The 22696-nt window shown below is 34.9% G+C and overlaps 1 protein-coding gene across 9 annotated transcripts in view; it reads left to right on the top strand.

Annotated features, from left to right (window-relative positions):
* Positions 1–22696, top strand: part of eya1 (EYA transcriptional coactivator and phosphatase 1) — a 55166-nt gene that overhangs the window by 3778 nt on the left and 28692 nt on the right. For 2 of the 9 annotated variants that reach the window (XM_051098662.1, XM_051098653.1), the window contains exons 2-11: positions 2887–3014; positions 3512–3577; positions 6121–6198; positions 8848–8914; positions 9283–9428; positions 11802–11939; positions 16820–16902; positions 17264–17450; positions 19504–19646; positions 21612–21695. In XM_051098662.1, coding sequence (XP_050954619.1) covers positions 2891–3014; positions 3512–3577; positions 6121–6198; positions 8848–8914; positions 9283–9428; positions 11802–11939; positions 16820–16902; positions 17264–17450; positions 19504–19646; positions 21612–21695 — 1116 coding nt within the window. In that variant the 5' untranslated portion in view covers positions 2887–2890. The remainder of the gene's footprint in view (positions 1–2886; positions 3015–3511; positions 3578–6120; positions 6199–8847; positions 8915–9282; positions 9429–11801; positions 11940–16819; positions 16903–17263; positions 17451–19503; positions 19647–21611; positions 21696–22696) is intronic. The other 7 variants (XM_051098654.1, XM_051098655.1, XM_051098656.1 and 4 more) reach the window with 7 other exon arrangements.

Genomic DNA, 22696 nt, shown 5'->3' with positions numbered 1-22696 from the left:
CACCTCATACAGCTGACAAAAAAAAAAAAAAATCCACCGTTGCTTATTACATCAGAATCAAAGTATTCAGGTGAATCTCATCCGTGTCGGAGCGACTCAGACAGCCCGCGTGGTCTATAATGATCAATGTTAAAAGCCCGGCGGTGTTTGCAGATGGAAACGCAGCGCTTGAAATAAGCAAAGCGAGACAAAAAGCCGTGCAAACAGTCGTGAGTGAAGCGTGTTTGGTTTTTTTGATGACACTTCCAACGCAGCTCTTTGTTCCCCAGAGCTTCAAAGACGGCTCAGTTCAGGTTGAATTCAAGCGCACATCAAAGATGCTGAATGCACTCCTTTTTTGTTTAAACAATAAATATTTAGCAGTACAGCACAAGGGCTTGTTTTTGCTTTTTAAAAGCCCCCCTCCCTTCCCCGTTCACCTGGTGAAAAATCACCTGCTGGATGAGGGGCTTTGCCCCGTAATGCCTCGTAAGCTCAGGGCGCTGAATGCGAGGTCTATATTTCTCCGTCCCTCCTTCTTCACAGCTTGTCTTAGACTTTTTATAAAAAGCAGAAGTACGGTTCCCAAGCTTGGGATGATGTAACAAACGACTTTAGAGCACAAAACTGTGTTAATGTGACTAGACGGGGTCAAGAGAAGCAAAAACGAAGGAGAAATTTGGAAAAACTTGACCATTATTCATCACGGCACAGCCATTGTGGGAAGAGGGGAGCGAAAAACACCAAGACCAAACAGCTCGGGTTACTACATCATGAAAACAGCCCAGCATTAAAAATTCATGCAGGGATTTTTCGGACATTTTTGGTGGAAAGGCCGAATAACCGTGACCTAGATCCAACAGTTCGGCTCCAGTCTGATATTGGGTAATAGCGCCGCAGGTATCAGCGCAGAAGTGGACGGCCGAACGTAATTGTTGACTAAAAAGAGTAATAGCGGCATTTGAAGTATCATAGAAAACATATGTGGCCCCATAGGTTTCACTCTAACTGTACAAGATGCAGAAGCATCTACTTGTGCCCCTAAACCCTCAGGCGAAGTCCCAGTCATCCCCCTGACCATCATTAGAAACTGTCAGTGCGCCTGGAGAGGGAGTGTAGATAAATTTCAGATAGTGTCAATTGCAGATGAAAGATGCTAGGGGTGTCATGCTTGACTAGCTTCTGTTCAACAAAGTCCCATCTCTCTCAGCCTTCACCCCCCCTTCCCTACACTTCCAGAGGCAGCAGCGGCAGCGACCTCAAACAGGCGCCCCCAGCTCGCTCACCCAAAACTAACCCCCCCTCCCGGTCGACCCACCCCTCCCTTTCCTGCTTACCTTGGCTAAGCCGCTTTGCATGTTGATTGGGGGAGGACTAATCCAGTTTGCAGCTGTCGTAGACCAATGATGAATCACCTTTCCGTCATTCGGCCGGGAGGAGGGAAGACCTGGAAGGAGGAAACAACGGTGGAGGGGTTGAGCCTACAGACAATGTGGCTCTCTGTTCCACCGACTCCTCTCTTCCCATTCTGCGCGAGAATAACAAAAATGTTTTCTCAGACAACGTCTATTGTGTCACGGATGGCTCTTCACAGAGACATCGAGATGAAATAACAAGGAGTCATATTGTTTTTAGAGTCCTGGCAGGTGGAAAAGGGGATAGGGAGAAAGAGAGGGAAAAAACAATTTGACATGAATGGTTAAGGTCTGTCCAGTTTCAGGTAAGAGTGAGCTGATTTGCCGCCAGCAGCATCACTGAAAAGCAGCCACTACTTGTTTAGCAAAGCTCGACGGCCTCAGAAGGCGTCTGGAAGTTTTTGCGTAGTGTGAAGGAATCAAGGCCGAGAGAGTTAGAGGTGTTAGAGAAGGAAAACATTTGACATATAAGCTTTGTGTCAGAAACAGACGTTGTTTGAAAAGCAAGTCGAGGTTTTAACATCTCTATGGCATGGATTATTTTTCCCGCTTTAACTGCGACCATCTGTAACGGATATTTTATAGCCGATCAAGAACGACGGCTAAAGAGAGGTATGATAATCTACGCTGATAAACCGTTTCTTATTTCCTCCCCGTTGCTATTCATAAAAATCCAAATGTTTGTTGATAGCAGTGACACGGACCGTTCCTAATTGATTCTGGCAGAGCGGCACACATCGCGTTTTTGCCGCAATTAGCGCAATAATGCTTTTCTGGAGACTGATGTGTGTTTTAGTTTTGCGGCCGCGTTCGCATCGCACACAAACACCCGTAACATACATCCGACCGCAGACGCACACTGGCCTGACCTTCCATTTGCTATGCATAATAAAATCCCGCGAGTGTGCGATGGAGCCAGTAGAATAATGTTTTCAGTGGCGTGGCCCTCGGTACATAAACAAAGAAACAATTAAGACGCCCGCCAGAGCAAACAGCGTGCTTTAGTGAACTCTTCAGTCGCTCTCGTTGAGGTTTGAGGCCTCGCAATCACACATCTCTTTCTCTTTCTGTCTCACCCCGGCTGTTGCTGCTTCAGATCAGAGGGAAACGCAGGGGGAAACTAACACATGAAAATCGCAGGGGCCAGCGGCGGTTAATTTTTAATGCTTAAAATGAGAAAGTCAATCAATCATCAGATGTCTCATTAATTGTTAAATTTGTGTCAAATGTCATTTGATGTGCCTCAAGGGAACGCCCTTGTTAAGCGGATTTCTCTGGAGAGCTGCTGGAATGTTCTTGTTTAATGTTCTTTTAGCTTTTCACGTATCTAAGATCTAATTTAACTACATTGAAATCAGTATTAGGGTTTTTGAGTGAATGTCCTGTAATTGTTTATTTTGAACGCTCGTATTTCAGATCTGGATTCGCGTGTTTGAGTGTGTGTGCGTGTCATTCAATATCATGTGACCGTCTGTGTGTCTCTTCCTCTCAGGTCTATGGAAATGCAGGATCTAGCTAGTCCACACAGCCGAGTAAGTGGAAGCAGTGAGTCCCCAAACGGTCCCAACCTCGACAACTCACATATAAATAACAATTCCATGACACCAAATGGCACTGAAGGTACGTCTCCACAGCCTCCGACGGGCCGTATACCTTCATTACCGTGGATTTATTAGTGTTTTTTAACCTGCACGTTAACATTTATGCACTGTTAAGTTGTGAAAAGTCAAATCCGTGTTAAACGTCTACAGATTTTTGCACTGATGCATCAGGGGGATTCTTATTTTCAATTCAGTTCAGGTTAAATTTAAGTACATGTGAATTTGAAGACTGCTTCGTTATTTTAGTTGTATATTTATGCATGAATATTCTTCCGAATGCATAAGTGCACTCAAGCGCTACGTTTTACAAAATGAGTCAATGCGTGCACTATATAAACTGTAGACCTTTCAATGTTTTCACGGATCATGTTACAGCCCATAAGAATTTTATTCAGCTCTGAAGTAGTTTACATAATGTAATCTTGACTGTGGTTTTCTTGCATTTCTGTAGTGATAAGCCCCAACCTGTGACAGTGCAGATTGTCATGTGTCCTGTCCCGTTCTCTCTCTCTATAGGTGATAACATCACTATGCTTACCACAGCTGACTGGTTGTTAAGTTCTAGTTCACAGTCCGCTGCAGGTTTGTGCAGTTCTGGCGAAACAATGAAAGGACAATACTTGGCGTCATATGTGAAAAAGCCATTTCGCCCCGAGGCGATCCAAAACAATTGCACCTGATTGCATTCACGAATGTGAAAAGCCAATTTGATGCGCTCACATGTCTTCAACTATTGTGCCTTTCATTTGGACTCTTGTTTGGCATTCTGTGTTGTGTTCTGGTGAATCTGTTGAAAGCATGGTTTGAGACTTTTTGGCTATGATTCCAGACCGTCGATGAATGGCGAAGCTGTGGGCACGCGTAATGCGCGTTTAGCTTTTCATTTGATGTTCTGCAGGACGGTTTTATGGTTATGTGTGGTATGTGATAAGACTTGACTGCACTAGTTTCTGCATGCGCCGTGCCACTATTTTCCCGTATCCCTTCGAGAAGGAGGGGTGGGGGGAGCGTTGGGACGCATTCAAACCGCTCCCCGTCGACATGTGTTCCTTTGAGGGAGAGCATAGCTGCAACATGTTCGACATGACAAGCTGATGGCTACCTCAGCCATGAGGGATTTCAGTGGGCATGACTCCGTACCCACATTGTGAATTTTGTTTTCATAAATGTAAACCTCCACCCCACCCCCTCCTGAGACAGAGATGGATTCATTTCAAAGATCCGGGCCTGTCTAAACGCTGTGAAATCATCTCCCGGTTGCCCTCATTGTAGTTTCGAGCGGTCGGGTCAAACACATTTTCTACACCATGCATTGCCTTGACATATCAATTATGCTGCACGTCCATGCATTCCACAAGTTTACTCCTGCCATTAAATTCCACCTTTTTTGCCTGTTTTCCCTTGATGCTACATAAAACCCTTCCGGTAAGAAATCAAGTGACTAATAATATTTAGAATACATCGTTTGGTATTAAATAAAAGCTCTGTGTTTAAAAAAATAATGAAATAAATAATGATGTTTATATATATACATAATATATATAATACTAGTATTCAAAGGTTTGGGGTTGGAAAGATTTTGAATGTTTTTGAAACAAGTCTCTTATGCTACATTTATTTAATCAAAAATACAGTAAAACAATACTATTGTGAAATATTACAATTTAAAGTAGCTGTTTTCTATTTTAATATATTTTATATTTTATTTACACTACCAGTCAAAAGTTTTTGAACAGTAAGTTTTAAAAAAGCTCACCAAGCCTGCATTTATTTGTTTCAAAGTACAGCAAAAACTGTAAAATTCTGAAACATTTTTACTATCTAAAATAACTCTTTTCTAGTTGAATATATTTTAAAATGTGATTTATTCCTGTGATTTCAAAGCTGAATTTTTAGCATCATTACTCCAGTCACATGATCCTTCAGAAATCATTCTAATACTATCATTTGCTGCTCAAAAATATTTATTATTATTATGTTGAAAACAGCTGAGTAGTTTTTTTTTTCAGGTTTCTTACTGTAGAAAGTTCAGAAGAACTGCATTTCATCATCATATCATTATTATTATTATATTTTTTAACCAATTTAAAGCATTAGCACAAGTATTAATACTAAAATAAATACTAAATACAAGTAGTAATTTCTATAATTTCATTCCCCACAAAAAATGTTGCAAAAGCTTTTTTTATTTCAGATAAATGCTGATTTTTGGATCTTTCTATTCATCAAAGAATCCTGGAAAAAATGTACACAACTGTTTTACATATTGACAATAATAATAATATTTTTTTCTTGAACAAATCAGAATATTAGAATGATTTCTAAAGGGTCATATGAAGACTGGAGTGATGATGCTGAAAATTTAGCTTTGATCACAGGAATAAATTACATTGTAAAATATATTCAAATAGAAAACAGTTATTTTAAATAATAAAAATATTTCGCAATATTACTGCATGTGCTGTATTTTGAATCAAATAAATGCAGGCTTGCTGAGCAAAAGAGACTTTAAAAACACTAAAAATCTTACTGTTCAAAAACTTTTGACTGGTTGTGTATATATTTCCTAATTTACTCCTAATTCAGCCATCAGATAGATAGATAGATAGATAGATCATTTAAAATTAAATGAACACATATTTATTTATTTTTTATTTTATATATTTAATTATCTCCTTGATTTTTACATGTCATTCTGTCAGAAGTAGACTGGTTTATGCTTTTAAATAATAGTGTTTAGCATGGCTATTGTCCTTAAATCAACACAAGAGCTGTGTGTATTGGAAGGGAAGTGTTCTTGTCTTATTTGTAAAAGAGATTAGCTTTAATTGTTGGCCTGTCCTGTGACTTAGCCAGGATAGAGCTGTCGAAACCTGAAAGCTCTATTATCTCAATAGAAGCCCTCTTCATTGCGCCACCCTTACAAAACCCAACCACTTAATGATCCTTTCCACATTGTGAGGCAATAAAACCATCTGGATGAGCACTTTGACATTAAAGAAGTTTGTTTTCTGGCTATGCTTAAAGATTAAGTATGTTGATTTTACAAGCAGAAAGGCATTTGTCTGTAGTGTCGGCTTTACCAGTGCAGCGTCACGAATGCTCTGCTTTCCTTCTGCTTGCAGTTAAAACAGAGCCAATGAGCAGCAGTGAAATCGCCACCTCTGTAGCAGACGGCTCTCTAGACAGCTTCTCAGGATCAGGTACGACACGCACACACTCAGCTCGACTGGTGGGAGATGATCCCTCAGATGGGTTACTGATAAGCAGAGGCCCAGGAAGTGGCCCTGTGGCTGGAGCTCGAGTAGCGTGAGGCTCTGTCTCAGTTCCCATGCCAACAGGGCGTTGAGTTATGACCCTCCCAGCCCCCTAATCGAGTGACACTCCATCCCGGTGGCCCGCACACACTGTAGTAAATTGTGAAATGCCTTTCGAAACCACAAAACGCAAGACTTTAGTCCAAAATAATACAGTTTGATGAGACCAGAGACACAAAGCGGTATTAAATGCCCATTTGTCCTCCATTCCGAAGACATTTTGGAGCCGCAAAACCAGCTCGCTTGCATTGTGTCAAAAACGTTATACTCTCAAAGGTCTATTTTCAAACTTAAGCATACAAATTTAGTTAGGTCTACTCCATGTTATAGACTCCTCACATTACTTACTAAGCAAATGCGAGAACTCTTCATGGAGTATTACATTCCTGCTAATTTGTCTTATTTCCCTACCTATTTGACTAAGTACCTGATACCTTTATGTTAGACTCATATAAATCATGGCTCGGACTTCTATCTCTGACATTGTGAATGAACTGAAGTCATTTGAGACCGTTTTATACTCTGGGGATGCCGTAGTGCAGAGGTTCAGTGTTTGTCCAGACCAGGTGCTGAAGTGTGGGGGAAAAGGCCCCGGTTTGAGGGCGCAAAGAATACAGTTACATGGAGCAAGAGCTCCTTAACTAACCCTTACTTTAGATGTCACAGCCAATTATACACACGAGGCAAGAGAATTGCAATATTTGTAATGCCTCCACCCTAAAGAAAAGACATCCAAAGCCTACAAATGGGAATTCACAGAGGATGAGGCTTATATTTAGCAGTCTAAAAACAGCAATAGTAAGCCTAGTAATATTATTAGTAATAGGTATTATTTTTAAAAACTAACATGTAATACATAGGTGAAAAATATTATTATATTATATTATACAGTGTATATATGTGTTTAGCATAGTATTAAATTAAGCATTTTTTAAATACTTTTGTATTTTTTATTATTATATATTTATTTTATTTTATTTATTACGTTATATTAAGTATTGGTAGTACTATATAATACATAAGTTACAAATATTTTATTATGTTATATTATTATATTATATTATATTATTATATTGTTATATTGTTAGTGTTTTAGTATTGTTAGCATTGTTTTTAAATAAAAAAATATAATTAAAATTACACTACATAAATAGTAGAAATAATACTGTATAATACATCGTTTAAAAATATGTATTATTATATTATATTATATTATATTTGTATTAAACAGTATTAATATGTATTATACAGTATTGTTAATGTTTTAGTATAGTATTAAAGTAAGCATTGTTTTTCAATAACAAAATATTAAAAATAAATCAATGTTTAATTCATATTTAATTAATTAATAATTATTTAATTAATTATCACATGAATAGTAGAAATAATACTTTTATAATACATAGGTTAAAAATATGTATGTATTATATTATATTATATTATATTTGTACTGAACAGTATTATTAGTGTTTTAGAATACAAATATTTAAAAAGAATTACATTATACTAATAGAAGTAATAATATAAAAAACTTTTTAATTATAGTAATAATAATAATGATAAATTTATTATTTTTATTATTATATAAAATGTTTGTCTAATAATTTTAATTGTGAACAATATAACCAGAAGTTGTAAAAAAAAAAAGCTAAATAATAATAATAATATATTTCTGCATTTTATACATTTAAAAAAAATTGAAAATAAAACAACATAAAAAAAACACCTTACTATATTGATGTAACTATTACATAATTGTATTATTATATAAAAATATACAATCATTTATAACAATTTTCATTGCAAATAATATAATTTTACTTTAAAAGATTAAAAATACAATACTATTATAATTTTATCATTTTAATTCATTTAAATATTAAAACAACAACATAAAATATGACTAAAAATATTAAATTGTCATTACTATTATTATTATTATTATTATTTTACAATATTTTTAAATTGTTTGCAATGAGAAGTAGCTTTTATAAGGGCACTACAATTTGAGTGCAGTTTCCAAGACTTAAGCCATGCTTTCAATGGCACATCAAAAGGTCTCATGTTGCTCTAGTGTTTGTGTGAGTTAAGTGAATGGCCCTCCACACTGTCATTAAGGGCTGGGAACCACAGGCCCGGTATGTGTCTAATGAAGGCTCCTTATGTGTACTACTTACCTGTAATCAGGCGCGCTGATTTCTCATTGTACGGTCCACTTTAAACCCTCCAGCGTGCGCGGCCATACATCATTCCCAGCGCCGTGTGTGTGCGTGTTTGTGGACACTAGGCCTTTCCATCCTGTGTAGGCTTTTATGTATACAGTCAGCAGAAAACGCTCCCATATTACCTGATTATTTTGCTTCGTTATTGCTCTTAATTTTTCAACCTAAAATAAGGTTAGTGAAATAAATAGTGTAATGCAATGTAATTACTGTTTCCTTGGATTCCAGAAGTTCTGTTGGCAAAGAATAATATTTACCTTATTTTTTAATGTTTGACTATGTGCTTGCCTCTTTTCTTTTTAACTCTCCACAGCCATTGGAACCAGTGGCTTCAGCCCAAGACAAACTCACCAGTTCTCTCCCCAGATTTACCCTTCCAAGTAAGGCTTCTTTTATTTTTCTTTAAAAAATAAGCAGCATCCAACTTCATTTGGGCCTTTAATTAGATCCTTCTGCCAGATTCTGGACTCTCCGGCTGCTTTGTTTTCATTGATGTCTGCAGCTTGCATACTCCAAAATCTGTTGTAATTATTATCTAGCAAAAATTTCCCTCGCCATTTATTTTTCTTTCGCAATGTATATCAGCTGCTTAATGGCTAGATATTTCTCCCTTTCGCAGCTTGGCCAAATATTTATGATTAAGTAGCAGAATCACAGGGATTTGCATTTGTCTTTGAGCAAATTTTTCGATATGAGCTTTTGGGTAAAAATACACGTCTCTCTTTTCTCTTACTTTGCTCTCAAATAGCAGACCCTATCCACACATTCTTCCGACTCCTTCCGCCCAAAATATGGCCGCGTACGGACAGACGCAATACACCACAGGAATGCAGCAGGCTGCTGCCTATGGCACGTACCCTCAGCCGGGCCAGCCCTATGGGATTCCAGCCTATGGTAACTGATTCACTTTGTTCGTTTCTGTGCTTTAAAGCTTTGTAATCCAGGTTGTGCTTTGCTTTTCACTCAAGCAGATGAACTCCCACTCTTACAAAACATTTATATAGTAAATTAATTAGTTTTTATTCATGTAAAATAACAAAAAAGTATGTAAATGTTGCAGAATTAATTCATTTATTTTTTCATTTATTTACTTACTAACAGTAATAGAAATTTGAACTTTACAAACATTTTAATTATTTTAAATAATATTAAAATTAATGCTGTCAAACGATTAATCACGATTAATCGCGATTAATCAATCGCGATTGATCACAGTTAATCGCGATTAATCGCATCCAAAATAAAAGTTTTTGTTTACACAATATATGTGTGTGTACTGTGTATATTTTATGTATATATAAATACACACACATGCATGTATATATTAAAAAAAATGTTGTTCATATATTAAAAAGAGTGCTGTGCAATGATTAATCGCGATTAATTGCATTCAAAATAAAAGTTTTTGTTTACATAATATATGTGTGTACACTGTGTATATTTTATGTATATATAAATACACACACATGCATGTGTATATTAAAAAAATGTTGTTTATATATTAAAAAGAGTGCTGTGCATTGATTAATCGCAATTAATCGCATCCAAAATAAATGTTTTTGTTATATCATATTGATATAACTAATATGATATATAAATATACTTAATATTTAAACATAACATATTTTTCTTAAATATATCCATGCATGTGTGTGTGTATATTACGTAAATAAAAACCTTTTTTTTATGCGATTAATTGCGATTAATCGTTTGGCAGAACTAGTTAAAATCATATACAAATAATTATTTGAAGGGATTTGTGTTGCTTTTGCTGCGTTTCATAAATCAATTATGTCTACTATATATATATATATTTTGGGCGTGATTTTGTAATGCAATTTGTAATCAAATGAGACACAGTTTAATTTCTGAGATGCAGTTAGTCATAATTTTTTTTTTTTTTTTTTTTTAATTTTTACCCCAGCACTTAGTAGCTCCTTTCCCACTTTTAGTCGAAACTTGGGACTCTGCTAATCTTTTGTTTGTATACAATGTGTATCTCACTTTTAAAATAATTCCTTGTTTTTGGATATTATGACGTAGATTTAATGTTTTTGGTTCTTATTATGCATTTAATTGAAATGAAAGTCATCAACTGAGATGCAGTTTTGTTTTTAGCATTTAGCATTTGTAGCATTAGTCATACTTAGCTTTAAGATTAATTCTAAAACTTAGTTAACAATGTGCTGATCACTAAGATTAGGCTATTGTTTACCTCAGCTCTTAGTAGCTCCTTTTCCCACCTTCAATTGAAACTTTATTTCCTTATTTTTGGAGATTATGACTAATATTTAATGTTTTTCTGTCATTTTAATGTATTTAATTAAATTGAAAGTCATCAAATGAGACAGGTTATTTTTTAGCATTTAGCATTTGTAGCTTTTGTCTCATACATAGCATGTAGCTTTAAGATTATTTTTGAAACTTAGTTAACAATGTGCTAATCACTAACGTTTACCTCAGCGCTTAGAAGCTCCGTTTCCCGCCTTCATTCGAAACTCAAGACCTTTTGTTTGTATACAATTGCATCTCTGACCTTTGAAATAACTCCTTATTTTTGGATATTGACCTAGATTTAATGTTTTTTGGTCCTTTTAATGCATTTAATTAAACTGAAAGTTATCAAATGAGACACAGTTTAATTTTTAGCATTTATAGCATTTGCCTCATTCTTAAGCTTAGCTAACAATGTACTGATCACTAAGATTAGGCTAACGCTTACCTCAGCCCTTAGTAGCTCCTTTTCCCACCTTCAGTCGAAACGTGGGACTCTGCTGACTTTTGTTTTGCGTTTGCAGACTCAGTGACTCCTTCAGACAGTTACTAATTTTTTGCTAGTTCGACAGATAAGGGAGATTTCAGTTCCTCGTCTACACACCGTGAGAGCCCAGCTCAGGCTAAAAATGTTTTTCCAAGGATTTGAACGTTATGAAACCTTTGCGAAAATATGCGCACAGATAATGTTGTTTAGGTAGAACGATCTCGAAATACGCTCCCGAGAGTTCACATGTTTGTTTGAGTGGAAGCAAATCGCAAACCTGCATTGGGCCTGATTCAATCTAATCAAAAAACAGGTTTGTTTTAACTCGGACCAGCAAATTCTTGGAAGTCCGTGCTGAGTTTGGCACAAACACTTCAACGCAAAGGTTGCTTGAACCACGGCCCAATGCGAAACAGGCCACCGTTATCTTTTATTCTTGAATGACGTGGAAGGAGTAACACTGAGGATTGTGCATCATATTGCTCTGGTGTCACTAACTGATTTAGGTCCATTGTGGGCAGGCATCAAGACAGAGGGCGGACTAACCCAGGCTCAGTCTCCAGGCCAGAGCGGCTTCCTCAGCTACAGTTCCAGTTTCTCCACGCCTCAGACGGGACAAGCCCCCTACAGTTACCAGATGCAAGGTCAGGATCACCCTCTACTCTTTTCCTCTTCAGCTCTTCCCGGTGGAGTGACAAAATAGAGCCGTGATTCCTCTCAGGCCTCCTTCAAAAGAGGACACAATTAATGGCAGACACGGAGCAATTCATAACATCCCCGAGCAGATGGTTGTATTAGCTTGTAGTTAGACACAGTCTTTTTTGCATTAGGCCTAAAGAGAACCAACACAGATGGAAAAAATCCCCTTTTCCTCTTTAAGACCAGTCTTTTTCTCTTGCGCTCGGCCATGTACGTTCTTAAGTATGTTTGTTTTAGAAGGAACACCCGTGACTCTCGTCTTTGAGGTCAGTTCATGGAAGTCACACTTGCGTACTGGGAATCAAATGTGCATCAGGCAAACTCTCTGCCACCCAGTGTTGTCTTTTCGTTTTTTTTCAGAGACACTGTCCCAAATCCAAAACCAACGGTCTTTTTCTGCCGCCTCTTTTTCTCCCAATCTTTCTCCCTCTAGTGTTTTCCTTCGAGCCTCCAACAGTTAGCGCCGGTTTGAGCTCTCTAATCTCCAAATAATGTGTGACAGTAGAAACATCTCCACGTTTTTGAACGCTCTCCAGAGCATCTCACAATAAATAATGTGACATATGTGGTCTGTTGAAGCTTCTTTTCCATGCCTCATAAGTAGAAACTTTCTGCTTCTGCTGATGCTGCTTCAACACCAGGGTTGTAAGTGTTACCCTGTCCCAACCGCAGAAGTTTAAAGGCCTGTTCGCACCGTTCAACTCCAATGAAACTAAATGTCATGAAAGAATAGAACCCAAAATATGCATCCAATCTGTTCAGTGGTGGCTGAAACCAAATTTTAATAATTGTAGTTGATTTTTACACCTAAAGGAGCTTGTTAAGCCTCCAGATTATGCCATCAAGTAAAAGCCAATAAATGAAAATGACTTTGGGATATTTTGGAGAAATCCATTTTTCAGTTTTAAATGTTGCTATGAATTTGGCCAATTTTGTGCCAGAATTTGGCAAGAACAGTCTTTTAAGATCTACTTCACCCAAAAATAACAGCATACAGGTTTGGAATTACATGACAGCAAAACGATACTGCATTGAGTTTGTTGTAAGTCAGCAACTGAGGTGCCTTCAGTCTTGCTTTCAAAGCCCACGCAGCCATAAACACATTAGCCACTAACTGAAAGAGCAGATGACAGATGACCATTAACCAGGCCAGTCTGTCTCTATTGGCTTCCTCTCTGTGCCTCATCGATTAGGTAGGTCTGGACTCAGAGGAAGAGACTCAACACGGTAGCCAAATGTAGACCCCCCATCTATATGATACCAACTGCTGTCCCATAACCTCAGTAGAGCGATCCCGCACCCAGCTGTCAGAGGGAATACAATTAAATTAATGTTTTTTCCCTGCTCTTTCATGTCTAATGGAACGGCCCGGGCTTTCTTTGATCGTGATCCAGAAATGTAACACAGAAGGACTTTCCTGGCTTGAAATGTCATCACAGATTGTTGGGTTATCATAAATTGGACAAAATAGCAAGAAAATATGGGAATGTTAACTGATATGGTTTCAGATCAAAATTCACAGTTTCTTCTTGATGTCTTCTAGATTTCACTCAGTACATCTGAGTGTAAATTGGGAATTAATTTTCCACTTTCACACCTGTTTGAGCTCTGCTTCCTTTGCTATAACCGTAATGGCTCGAGTAGAGCAAGAGAGCGGCTTCACTCAGTGATTCTGACTCAAAGTAGATGATAATTACGGCAACAATTGGGCCTCCCTCCATTCTGCACACCGTGTGAGAGGAGCAGCAGACTGCTTTTTAAAGAAGCCCATCTGGACTTGATCGCTTGCTCCCTAGAGAGGCCTACAAAACTTCTGCTACAAATATTGTGCACTGATGATAGACATAGCCCATGGCAAGAGGACTGATCAAGCACAGCAAATGGACTCCCAATTGGAGAGGCCATAAGGAGAGCCAGTGTCTCGTCTTGAGTGAACTAACTGGAGCAAGACAGAGCGGAGAGGGGGAGGAATGGGGGAGTTTTTGCCCCTGGGAAAAACCAGGCCTCTCCTCAGCATGGAGTCATTCTTTTGGGACCGGAGGGGGTCTTGCTTGGCTTTTATGTGGCTCCGGACTCTCTCCGGAGTCAACTGCTTTCCTACGAGTCCTGGCTTTTATGACTTTTTGAACTGTGGATTTAGCTAATTTGTTGTGCATTGGGAGATTCATGCGTCTCGCTTTACGTGACGGCTCAAGTCTGGGGAGGAAGTCGACAGCTTTTAGAGCACCTCTTGATGTTCTTTAAAAACAAGAGATAAAAAAACAAGGAAACTTGCTTGTTGAGCCAGACAGTAGTCCACATGTAAAGCTGTTGTATGTTTGTTACAGTCTGAGGGGCCTCATTTTCCTCAACACCAGAAGATGAAAGACTTTGCTTCTGTTTTTTTGCTCAACAAATGTCCAGTTACGCTTTTATTTAAACACGCTGAGTTAATTTTGTGCCTGTTTCGTGTTAAGAGTGCTGCATATATGAGATAACTGATGTTAGTTAGCATATGAAAACTTTTGGGAAAATGTGCTAAAGCTGATTATTCTGAATAGTCTGCATTCAGTACATGTTAAGATCAATCTACAGCATTTGTGGCATAAGGTTGATTACCACAAAACGTGGTTTTGACCATCCTTCATTTAAAAAAAAAATCAAGGTTATGTTGAGGCACTTACAATGGAAATGAACGGGGTTCACTTATGTATTTATTGAGGATTTAAAAGTAGAATATGAAGCTTTTAAGCAAAGCTTTACAGGTAAAAAAGCAGCAGGCGTTACAGCTGTTCATTCGTTTATTGCCTGGTTATGTTAGTTAGCATACGGAAACTTCTGGGAAAATGTTCTTAAACTGATTTAAAGGAATATTCTACATTCAATACATGTTAAGCTCAGCCTACAGCGTTTGTGGCATAATGTTAATTACCACAAAAAGTAGTTTTGTCCCTCATTTTGTTTAAAAAAGCAAAAATCAAGGTTACACTGAGGCACTTACAGTTGAAATCAATGGTGTGAATATTTGAGGATTTAAAAGTAGAAAAAGATTTAAAGTTTATAAAAGTACTTGTATTAATTTTTCTGGTAACACTTTACAGTAAGGTTCCAACAGTATTTATTAATCTTTGTTAGTGTTAATGAAAATACAGTTATGCATTGTTAGTTCATGTTAATTCAAAGTGCATTAACTTATTTTACCAAGCATCAAATTTTAATTTTAATAAAGCATTAGTAAATGTTAAAATTAACATTAACTAAGATTAATTAATTCTGTAGAAGTACTGTTAGTACTAGCTAACTAATCCTAACTAATGAATCTAATTATGAAATTGTTACCATTTTTCAGTTTTCATCATTTCTACAGCAGTGTTGTTATAATTCAGTAAAACTGAAACTTACACTCTTAAAAAATAAAAATTAAAAAAGACAATATTGAAATGTGTAATATATATATATATATATATATATATATATATTAGATTTAAAAAAATAGTTTAAAAAATGTGATTTTTTTATTTGGCAACTAGTTAAAATAAATATAGTTTAATTTGAAATACTTACTAAAACTAAAACCCAAATATAAATAATTCATTAATATATATCAATTTTTTTATATTGACATTTATACTGAATATTGCTGAATAAATATGCTTTCCATTGATGTATGGTTTGTTAGGATATGACAATATTAATAAAATCTGGAATCTGAGGGTGCAAAAAAAAAAAAGAAAATCGCCTTTAAAGTTGTCCAAATTAAGTTTTTAGCAGTTTACATTACTAATCAAAAGTTATGTTTTGATATATTTACAGTGGGAAATTTACAAAATATCTTGATGGAACATGATCTTTACTTAATATCCTAATGATTTGGGCATAAAAGAAAAATTTTGACCCATACATTGTATTTTTGGCTATTGCTACAAATATACCTGTGCTACTTAAGACTGGTATTGTAGTCCAGAGTCACATACAACGAATACAAATAAAAATATAATAAGTGACAAAAGCACAGCACAAAAATACTAGAACTAAAATGAAAACTGATAATATAAAATCTGAACCTATTGTTTATTACTCTATACATATTGACCCCATTTGCTTCCATTTTATGTGTCTCACTATAAAGAAAGCCGTAATACATTCTATCGATTCATCTCAACTTGTACTGAACCCAGTTTTTCAGTCTGCTTGAGAATTCCAATGTGATTTGGGCACCGTGACTCCAAGAAGCACCTGAAAACGCGACGTCCCTCCAGGCTGTCCCGGCCCCTATAACTCATGTCATATATGTTATTAAGTCATTAGATGCTATCTCTCCATAGAGAGATTTAATTACCCAGAAGGTGCTTCTTTGAGCAGCTTGAAAAGAAGACAGATATGCATATTCATTGAGGCAGGATGTCAGGTAAAACTCCCCCCATCACCCCCCTCATTCACAACAGTGGCACTGTGTCCGTCATTGTAAAGGTAGCGATGGATGAAATAATAGACCCAACCCCCTTTCCTCTTTCTTTCCGACCATCGGCCAAGATCCAATCACTGATATGGAGAAAGAAAAGATAAAGCCACTGTTATATCCCACCCACCAACACACACACACACACACACACACTCCCTCATGCCCCTATAGTACCTGCAAGGTTTTGTCTTCAATGCCTTTGAGGTGGTTTAGGTCTTGCTCGACTCGACCCCTATCTCCAATTTAAAAATGTCATTTATTTTGAAGGTTATATTACGCTTATCGTCCTCAGAATTACATCAGTTTCAAACAAAGCCGCATTTGATTTGATCTTTCGGTGTTTTGCATTGCGAAAGCTCACGGTTATGTCTCTTTCTCTCATAGGAGGCAGTTTTACAACAACTTCAGGGCTGTACGCTGGAAGCAATTCCCTCACAAACTCGACTGGATTCAATAGTACACAACAGGTAGCTATAATCGAATTTCTGTCCCATACTATCTAGTCTGTTGAAATCACATTTCCTGCATTTGCGCCCAATATTTTTTCCTTTCCTCCCATAAGCTCTTACAGAACATGTGTACGCTCGCATATTACTCACATGATATGAATCACTCTAAATGTCTCAACCACTGTACGCAAGGATTACCTCTTGCTCTTTTCGAATATGAATTATGCCACGAGTGGAGGAAAAAAGAGTGAAGACAGATCGCTGTCCAGATGTAGCGCACAGGAGACATATGTTCACATTTACGTTTTGGAATCTGCGCTGTAAAGTAGCAGCGTTGCGTGCGGCTATCTCACATTACCGCCTTGATGTCTTTTTGCAGGACTACCCCTCCTACCCAGCTTTTGGCCAGAGTCAGTATGCGCAGTATTACAACAGTAGCCCCTACACTTCTCCGTACATGACCAGTAACAACACCAGCCCCACCACACCCTCCACCACTGCCACCTACACCCTACAGGAACCTCCATCAGGGATCACCAGCCAGGCCCTCTCAGAGCAACCGGGAGGTAAGAAAGCTCGGTTTCAAGGGGAAAAGTAACGATGGAGGTCCTGTACAAGACGCTGCAAAGACGAGACGTGATTGGTGCATTTTGCAATACTAAACCCTGGTGGTGCACTCAAAATCACAATGTGCTCAATGAATTTTCCATATTGATTGGAAAAGAAAATTACCAGTGCATTTTTTGAGATTCAATACAATATATTGGTATTGTGTTTGTTATCGGACTAATTAGAGAATTCTTTTTAGAAGTATCAGTTGATTGTGCCTAATTTCCAATATTATTTACATTTAGATTATTTTGCTGTCATCTAACACTTGCACAAAGTTGATCTTTAAAAATGATAAATGTTAAATAAATTATATGAATAGATTTTAAAATTATATTTATTACTAAGTGTAATTTTTTACTTTATTTAAAATAATCTGAAAAGCAATTTTAAAAAAATATTATATATTTCTATAATATAATCATTTACATAATATATTTATAATAATTTGTGCTTTTAATACATATAAATTTATAAAATTAACTGTATAATTTATATGATTTTACTAGCATTTTTAGACTAATTTGAGTTATCAGACTAATTATTTATTATATAATTTTTTAAAGAAATATCAGTTGATTGTGCATCATTTGCAATATTCTTTATATTCTTTAAGTTAATCTTTAAGAGTTATTTTAAAACTCTCATAAATGATATAAATAGTTTAAAATATTTATATTTTATAAAATGATTATAAAGTATATAAATGTAATTTTAAATAAATAATTGATTAAAAATCTAATTAAGCAAAAATTTGCGAAATAATTATACATTATGTATTATTATTATTATTATTTACATTATATATTTATAATAATTCGTTTTTAATAAATATAAATGCATACAATTATCTAAATAATTTATAAGTTTTTTATTAGCATTTTTAAAAACTTGAATGTGTAATGTTGTATATGCGTTAAAGTGATGCCTAAATTCACTTTTAGCATGTAAAGTAATTAACTAAAAAAATAATTTATAATAATTTAATCTAATATTAATAGATTATTATTAGTAGTATTTTGAATTACTCATTGCAGTGTGTTAATTTTTAGGATTAAATGAAATGTCCATCAACTTAATGGGAAAGAAAATTACCAGTACATTTTGTTTGTGTTTTAATATTTATATTTTATAAATATTTTATATTTTAAAAATATCCATGTAATTTTTAAATGATTAAAAATGACATCTTTAGCCATTTTCAAAATAATTATACATTATATATTTATATAATGTATATTTATTAAATATAAATATAAATGTATAATATTATCTATATAGCATTTTCAAAGACAAACTTGAGTGTGTAATGCTGTATATGCATTATAATTTCACTTCTAACATGTAAGGTAAGTTTTACCACTAATAATTTGTATTTAATAAGTATAAATGTATAAAATTATCTATAAAATTTATTTAAAAAAAAAAAAAAATTATTAGCATTTTCAAAGAATAACTGTAGTGTTTAATGTTGTAACATGTATATTAATTTGTTTGTTTTATTATTTTATTATTTCAACTTAAACAAAATAGTTAAAAAAAATAGCATATAATATTATTAATAATTAATAATTATTTTATATATCTGTTCTATTCTTAATGTCTGCCATTTATCAAACACTGGCCATAGTTTGAAAATAATTATCAGCTTATCTGCATCAGCCATCAGTTTTATAAACAAGACGTTGATATCATCACATTTGGCATATCATACAGTATTGCCAGTCTATTTTTGCCCCCCCAGTGACCCAAATGTTTCTTAGATTTGCTTTGTCGTGTAATTAGGGCAGGATGGTATAGTGCATAACACCCTCACTGCCATTACTAAAGCTTAAATGGTATCTAGGGTATAAGGAGATCAGATAAACAGCGTGATATTAGAGCATGTGGGCAGCAGCTACAGCACTGAACACTAGATGAGGTAAACGGATCCAGCCACAATGTGAAGGTGAAAGCCTTTTTTATTTTCCTCTTTTGATATACTTTTTGCCTTTTTTTTTTTTCCTGCAGGAGAGTACAGTACAATCCACAGTCCATCAACCCCCATTAAAGATTCAGATTCAGATCGATTGCGTCGGGCTTCAGATGGAAAGTCACGTGGCCGAGGAAGGAGGAACAATAACCCATCCCCACCTCCCGACTCTGACCTTGAGGTATTGGACCGCTGCCGCTCTGTCAATGCATCTGCAGCAATAGATTAATTACTGTTAAGATACTTTTAAGTGTCCGTTCTGCTTACTGCTTTACCGTAAAAACAATACATGTTTAAGGAAAGACACTGAGTGTGGTTCCATGCTCAGTTTTACATGTTACAACATGTAAATACCCTAAACAGAGTTTTTTTGGTGAAGGCTTTGCTTTGCATGTTTTGCACGCTTGGCATGCAAAAGCCTAAATTGGCGTTCTGTCAGTTTATTTTGTGTGCATGTCACAGGTTTTGACATGAAGACTCGTTTAAGAGCTCGTTTAATATCTTTTGTAAATAGTTTACTTTTTGTAAAAAGCGGATTTCAAAGGTGTTTTTTGGAAAAATATATATATATTCAGTTTGGTGAAGAATTCAGTTCACACAGTTTTAGATACAACTTTAATAAAAATATTCTTTTAACACTTCAATTTAAAAAAAAAAATAAATAAATAAATAAATAAATAATAATAATAATAATAATAATAATAGATTAGATAGAAAGCAGATTTCGGAAAATTGCCATTGCTCAAAAAAAAAAAAAAAAAAAAAAAAAAACAATTTATGAATTCAGGTGAATTTAAAAATATAAACAAATGTTTTTAAATCAGTTTGTTGAAGAATTCAGTTCCATTTTTTACTCAAAAAAAAAAAATTCTTTTAACTTTTAAATAAATAAAAATAATAATAATAATAATATTAATAGATTAAATAGAAAAGCAGATTTAGGTGAATTTAAAAAAAAAAAAAAAAAAAAACAATTTATGAATTCAGGTGAATTTAAAAATATAAACAAATGTTTTTAAATCAGTTTGGTGAAGAATTCAGTTCACACTTTTTTACTTACAACTTAAATAAAAATATTCTTTTAACTTTTAAATAAAAAAAAAAATAATAATAATAATAATATTAATAGATTAAATAGAAAAGCAGATTTAGGAAAATTGTTATTGCTCATTGAATAATAATTTTATGAATTCAGGTGAATTTAAAAATATAAAATATGTATATAATTCAGTTTGGTGAAGAATTCAGTTCACACTTTTTTACTAACAACTTTAATAAAAAATATTTGTTTAACACTTCAATAAAAACATTATTTTATAAAGATTACTGGAGTATGTTTTATAAAAAATACAATTAAAATAATAAATAAATAATAATAATAATAATAATAATTTTAAATCTCTTGTAAATAGTTTACATTTAGAAAAAAAGGAGAATGCCATTGCTCACTAGATTTCAACTATGTATTTTGGGAAAAAAAATTAATTTGTTAAAGTCAATTTTAAACCGGTCATAAGTCAATTTTAGACAATTTGAAACAGTTCATACTGTTTTACTTACAACTTCAGTAAAAAATATTTTTACAAAGATTATTGGAGTGTGTTTCATAAGAAAATACAATTTCAGAAAATAAAAGAAACTCATCATTTCAAATCTCTTGTAAATAGTTTACATTTTGTAAAAAGCAGATTTCTGAAAATTGCCATTGTTTTACAAATACAATTAAAATTTTTCAATTTTACATTTAATTCAATGTGTTCCTTGAGTGAAATTACTTTCTACAGCATATTTTAAATGTAGAGGTACATTATTTATATCTCGATCATATTTGCGATGTACAGTCCATGGTCTTTTCATTAACACGACCTGAATCTCTGAAAGGTTTTGGCCCCATTAGCAAGCTGACATCATAGCATGTTAACAAATCTAGTTAATTAGTTTGTTGCTATTGATTGTGTTAATGCATCGGGCGCAGGAGATGGATTGTCCAGCGGCGGTTCTTCCCGCAGTCGCGGGGTGCTATGGTGACCATCAGGGCTGTATATCTACTGATCCCAGAGCGCATGAATCTATGCACCCTTCTTATTGACAATCAGATCATCTTGCATGCTGAGTGAGCCATTGATTTTGCTCTTTCTTTTCTCAGCGCGTGTTCATTTGGGACTTGGATGAAACAATCATCGTTTTCCATTCCTTGCTCACGGGATCTTACGCCAACAGATTCGGAAGGGTAAGTGATGTGTTTTTAAATGCAAACGCAGGCAAATATCGCGGCAGAGTTTAGAAAAATACACAGAAAGAGGGGCTGCTTGGGTACGCCGTCCAGCTTCGAGGAACTCTGAGTTCAGTGTAATTGTTTCTTTTTTTAATAAGATCATCGAGGCCTTGCAGGCATTCGGCTGGGCCTGCAGCTGTCAGAGTTATGTGGCTGGAACAGGCATGGATTACAAACCAGTTGCACTGAGAATGTCCATTGACACTTCTTAAGGGTTTTTTTGTCCTTCAGAAATGGTTCATTGTTAAGTTTAATTGCCTGAACTGCCCTTTGAATGAGGTTTGTGTCTTACAGCAAAGATGATGAAAGTTGAGAAACTTTTTCTTTTCGATTTGCATTTATTTGATTAAAAATACAGTAATGATATTACTACAACGAGGCATTACTACAATTTAAAATGCATTGTTTTCTGTTTTAATATATTTAATATTAATGCAATTTATTCCTGTGATGCCAAAGCTGAATTTACTCAATTACTCAAGTCTTCACTGTCACATGATCCTTCAGAAATCATTTTAATATCCTGATTTGCTGCCCAAAATTTTTTTGTTATCATTGTCAGCAGTTGTACTGCTTAACTGCTTTTTGCATGTTTCTTTTTTAGAGTTCTTAGATTAGTAGAAAGTTTAAAAGATCAGAATTTATTTGAAATAGAAATGTTTTGTAACATTTTTAACATCTTGCATTTATTTTTGATAAACTGAATGCATGCTTGCTAAATAAAAGCTTTTTGGGTAGTGTGTATAAAATATGTAATATTTAGTTAGCAAAATGTGTATAAAAATATAAGTATAAATTAGTGTTTTCAAACGATTAATTGCGATTAGTCACAAATAATCGCATCCAAAAAAAGTGTTTGTTTACGTAATAAATGTGTCTGTATTGTGTATATTTATTATGTATATATAAACACACACATATGTATATATTTAATGCTTGTAAATAATTTATATTAT

The sequence above is a fragment of the Labeo rohita genome, chromosome 24, assembly GCF_022985175.1.
Source record: "Labeo rohita strain BAU-BD-2019 chromosome 24, IGBB_LRoh.1.0, whole genome shotgun sequence".
Taxonomy (NCBI): Eukaryota; Metazoa; Chordata; class Actinopteri; order Cypriniformes; family Cyprinidae; genus Labeo; species Labeo rohita.
Note: the sequence above shows the minus strand (reverse complement) of the source record. Positions and strands in the feature narration are given on the sequence as shown.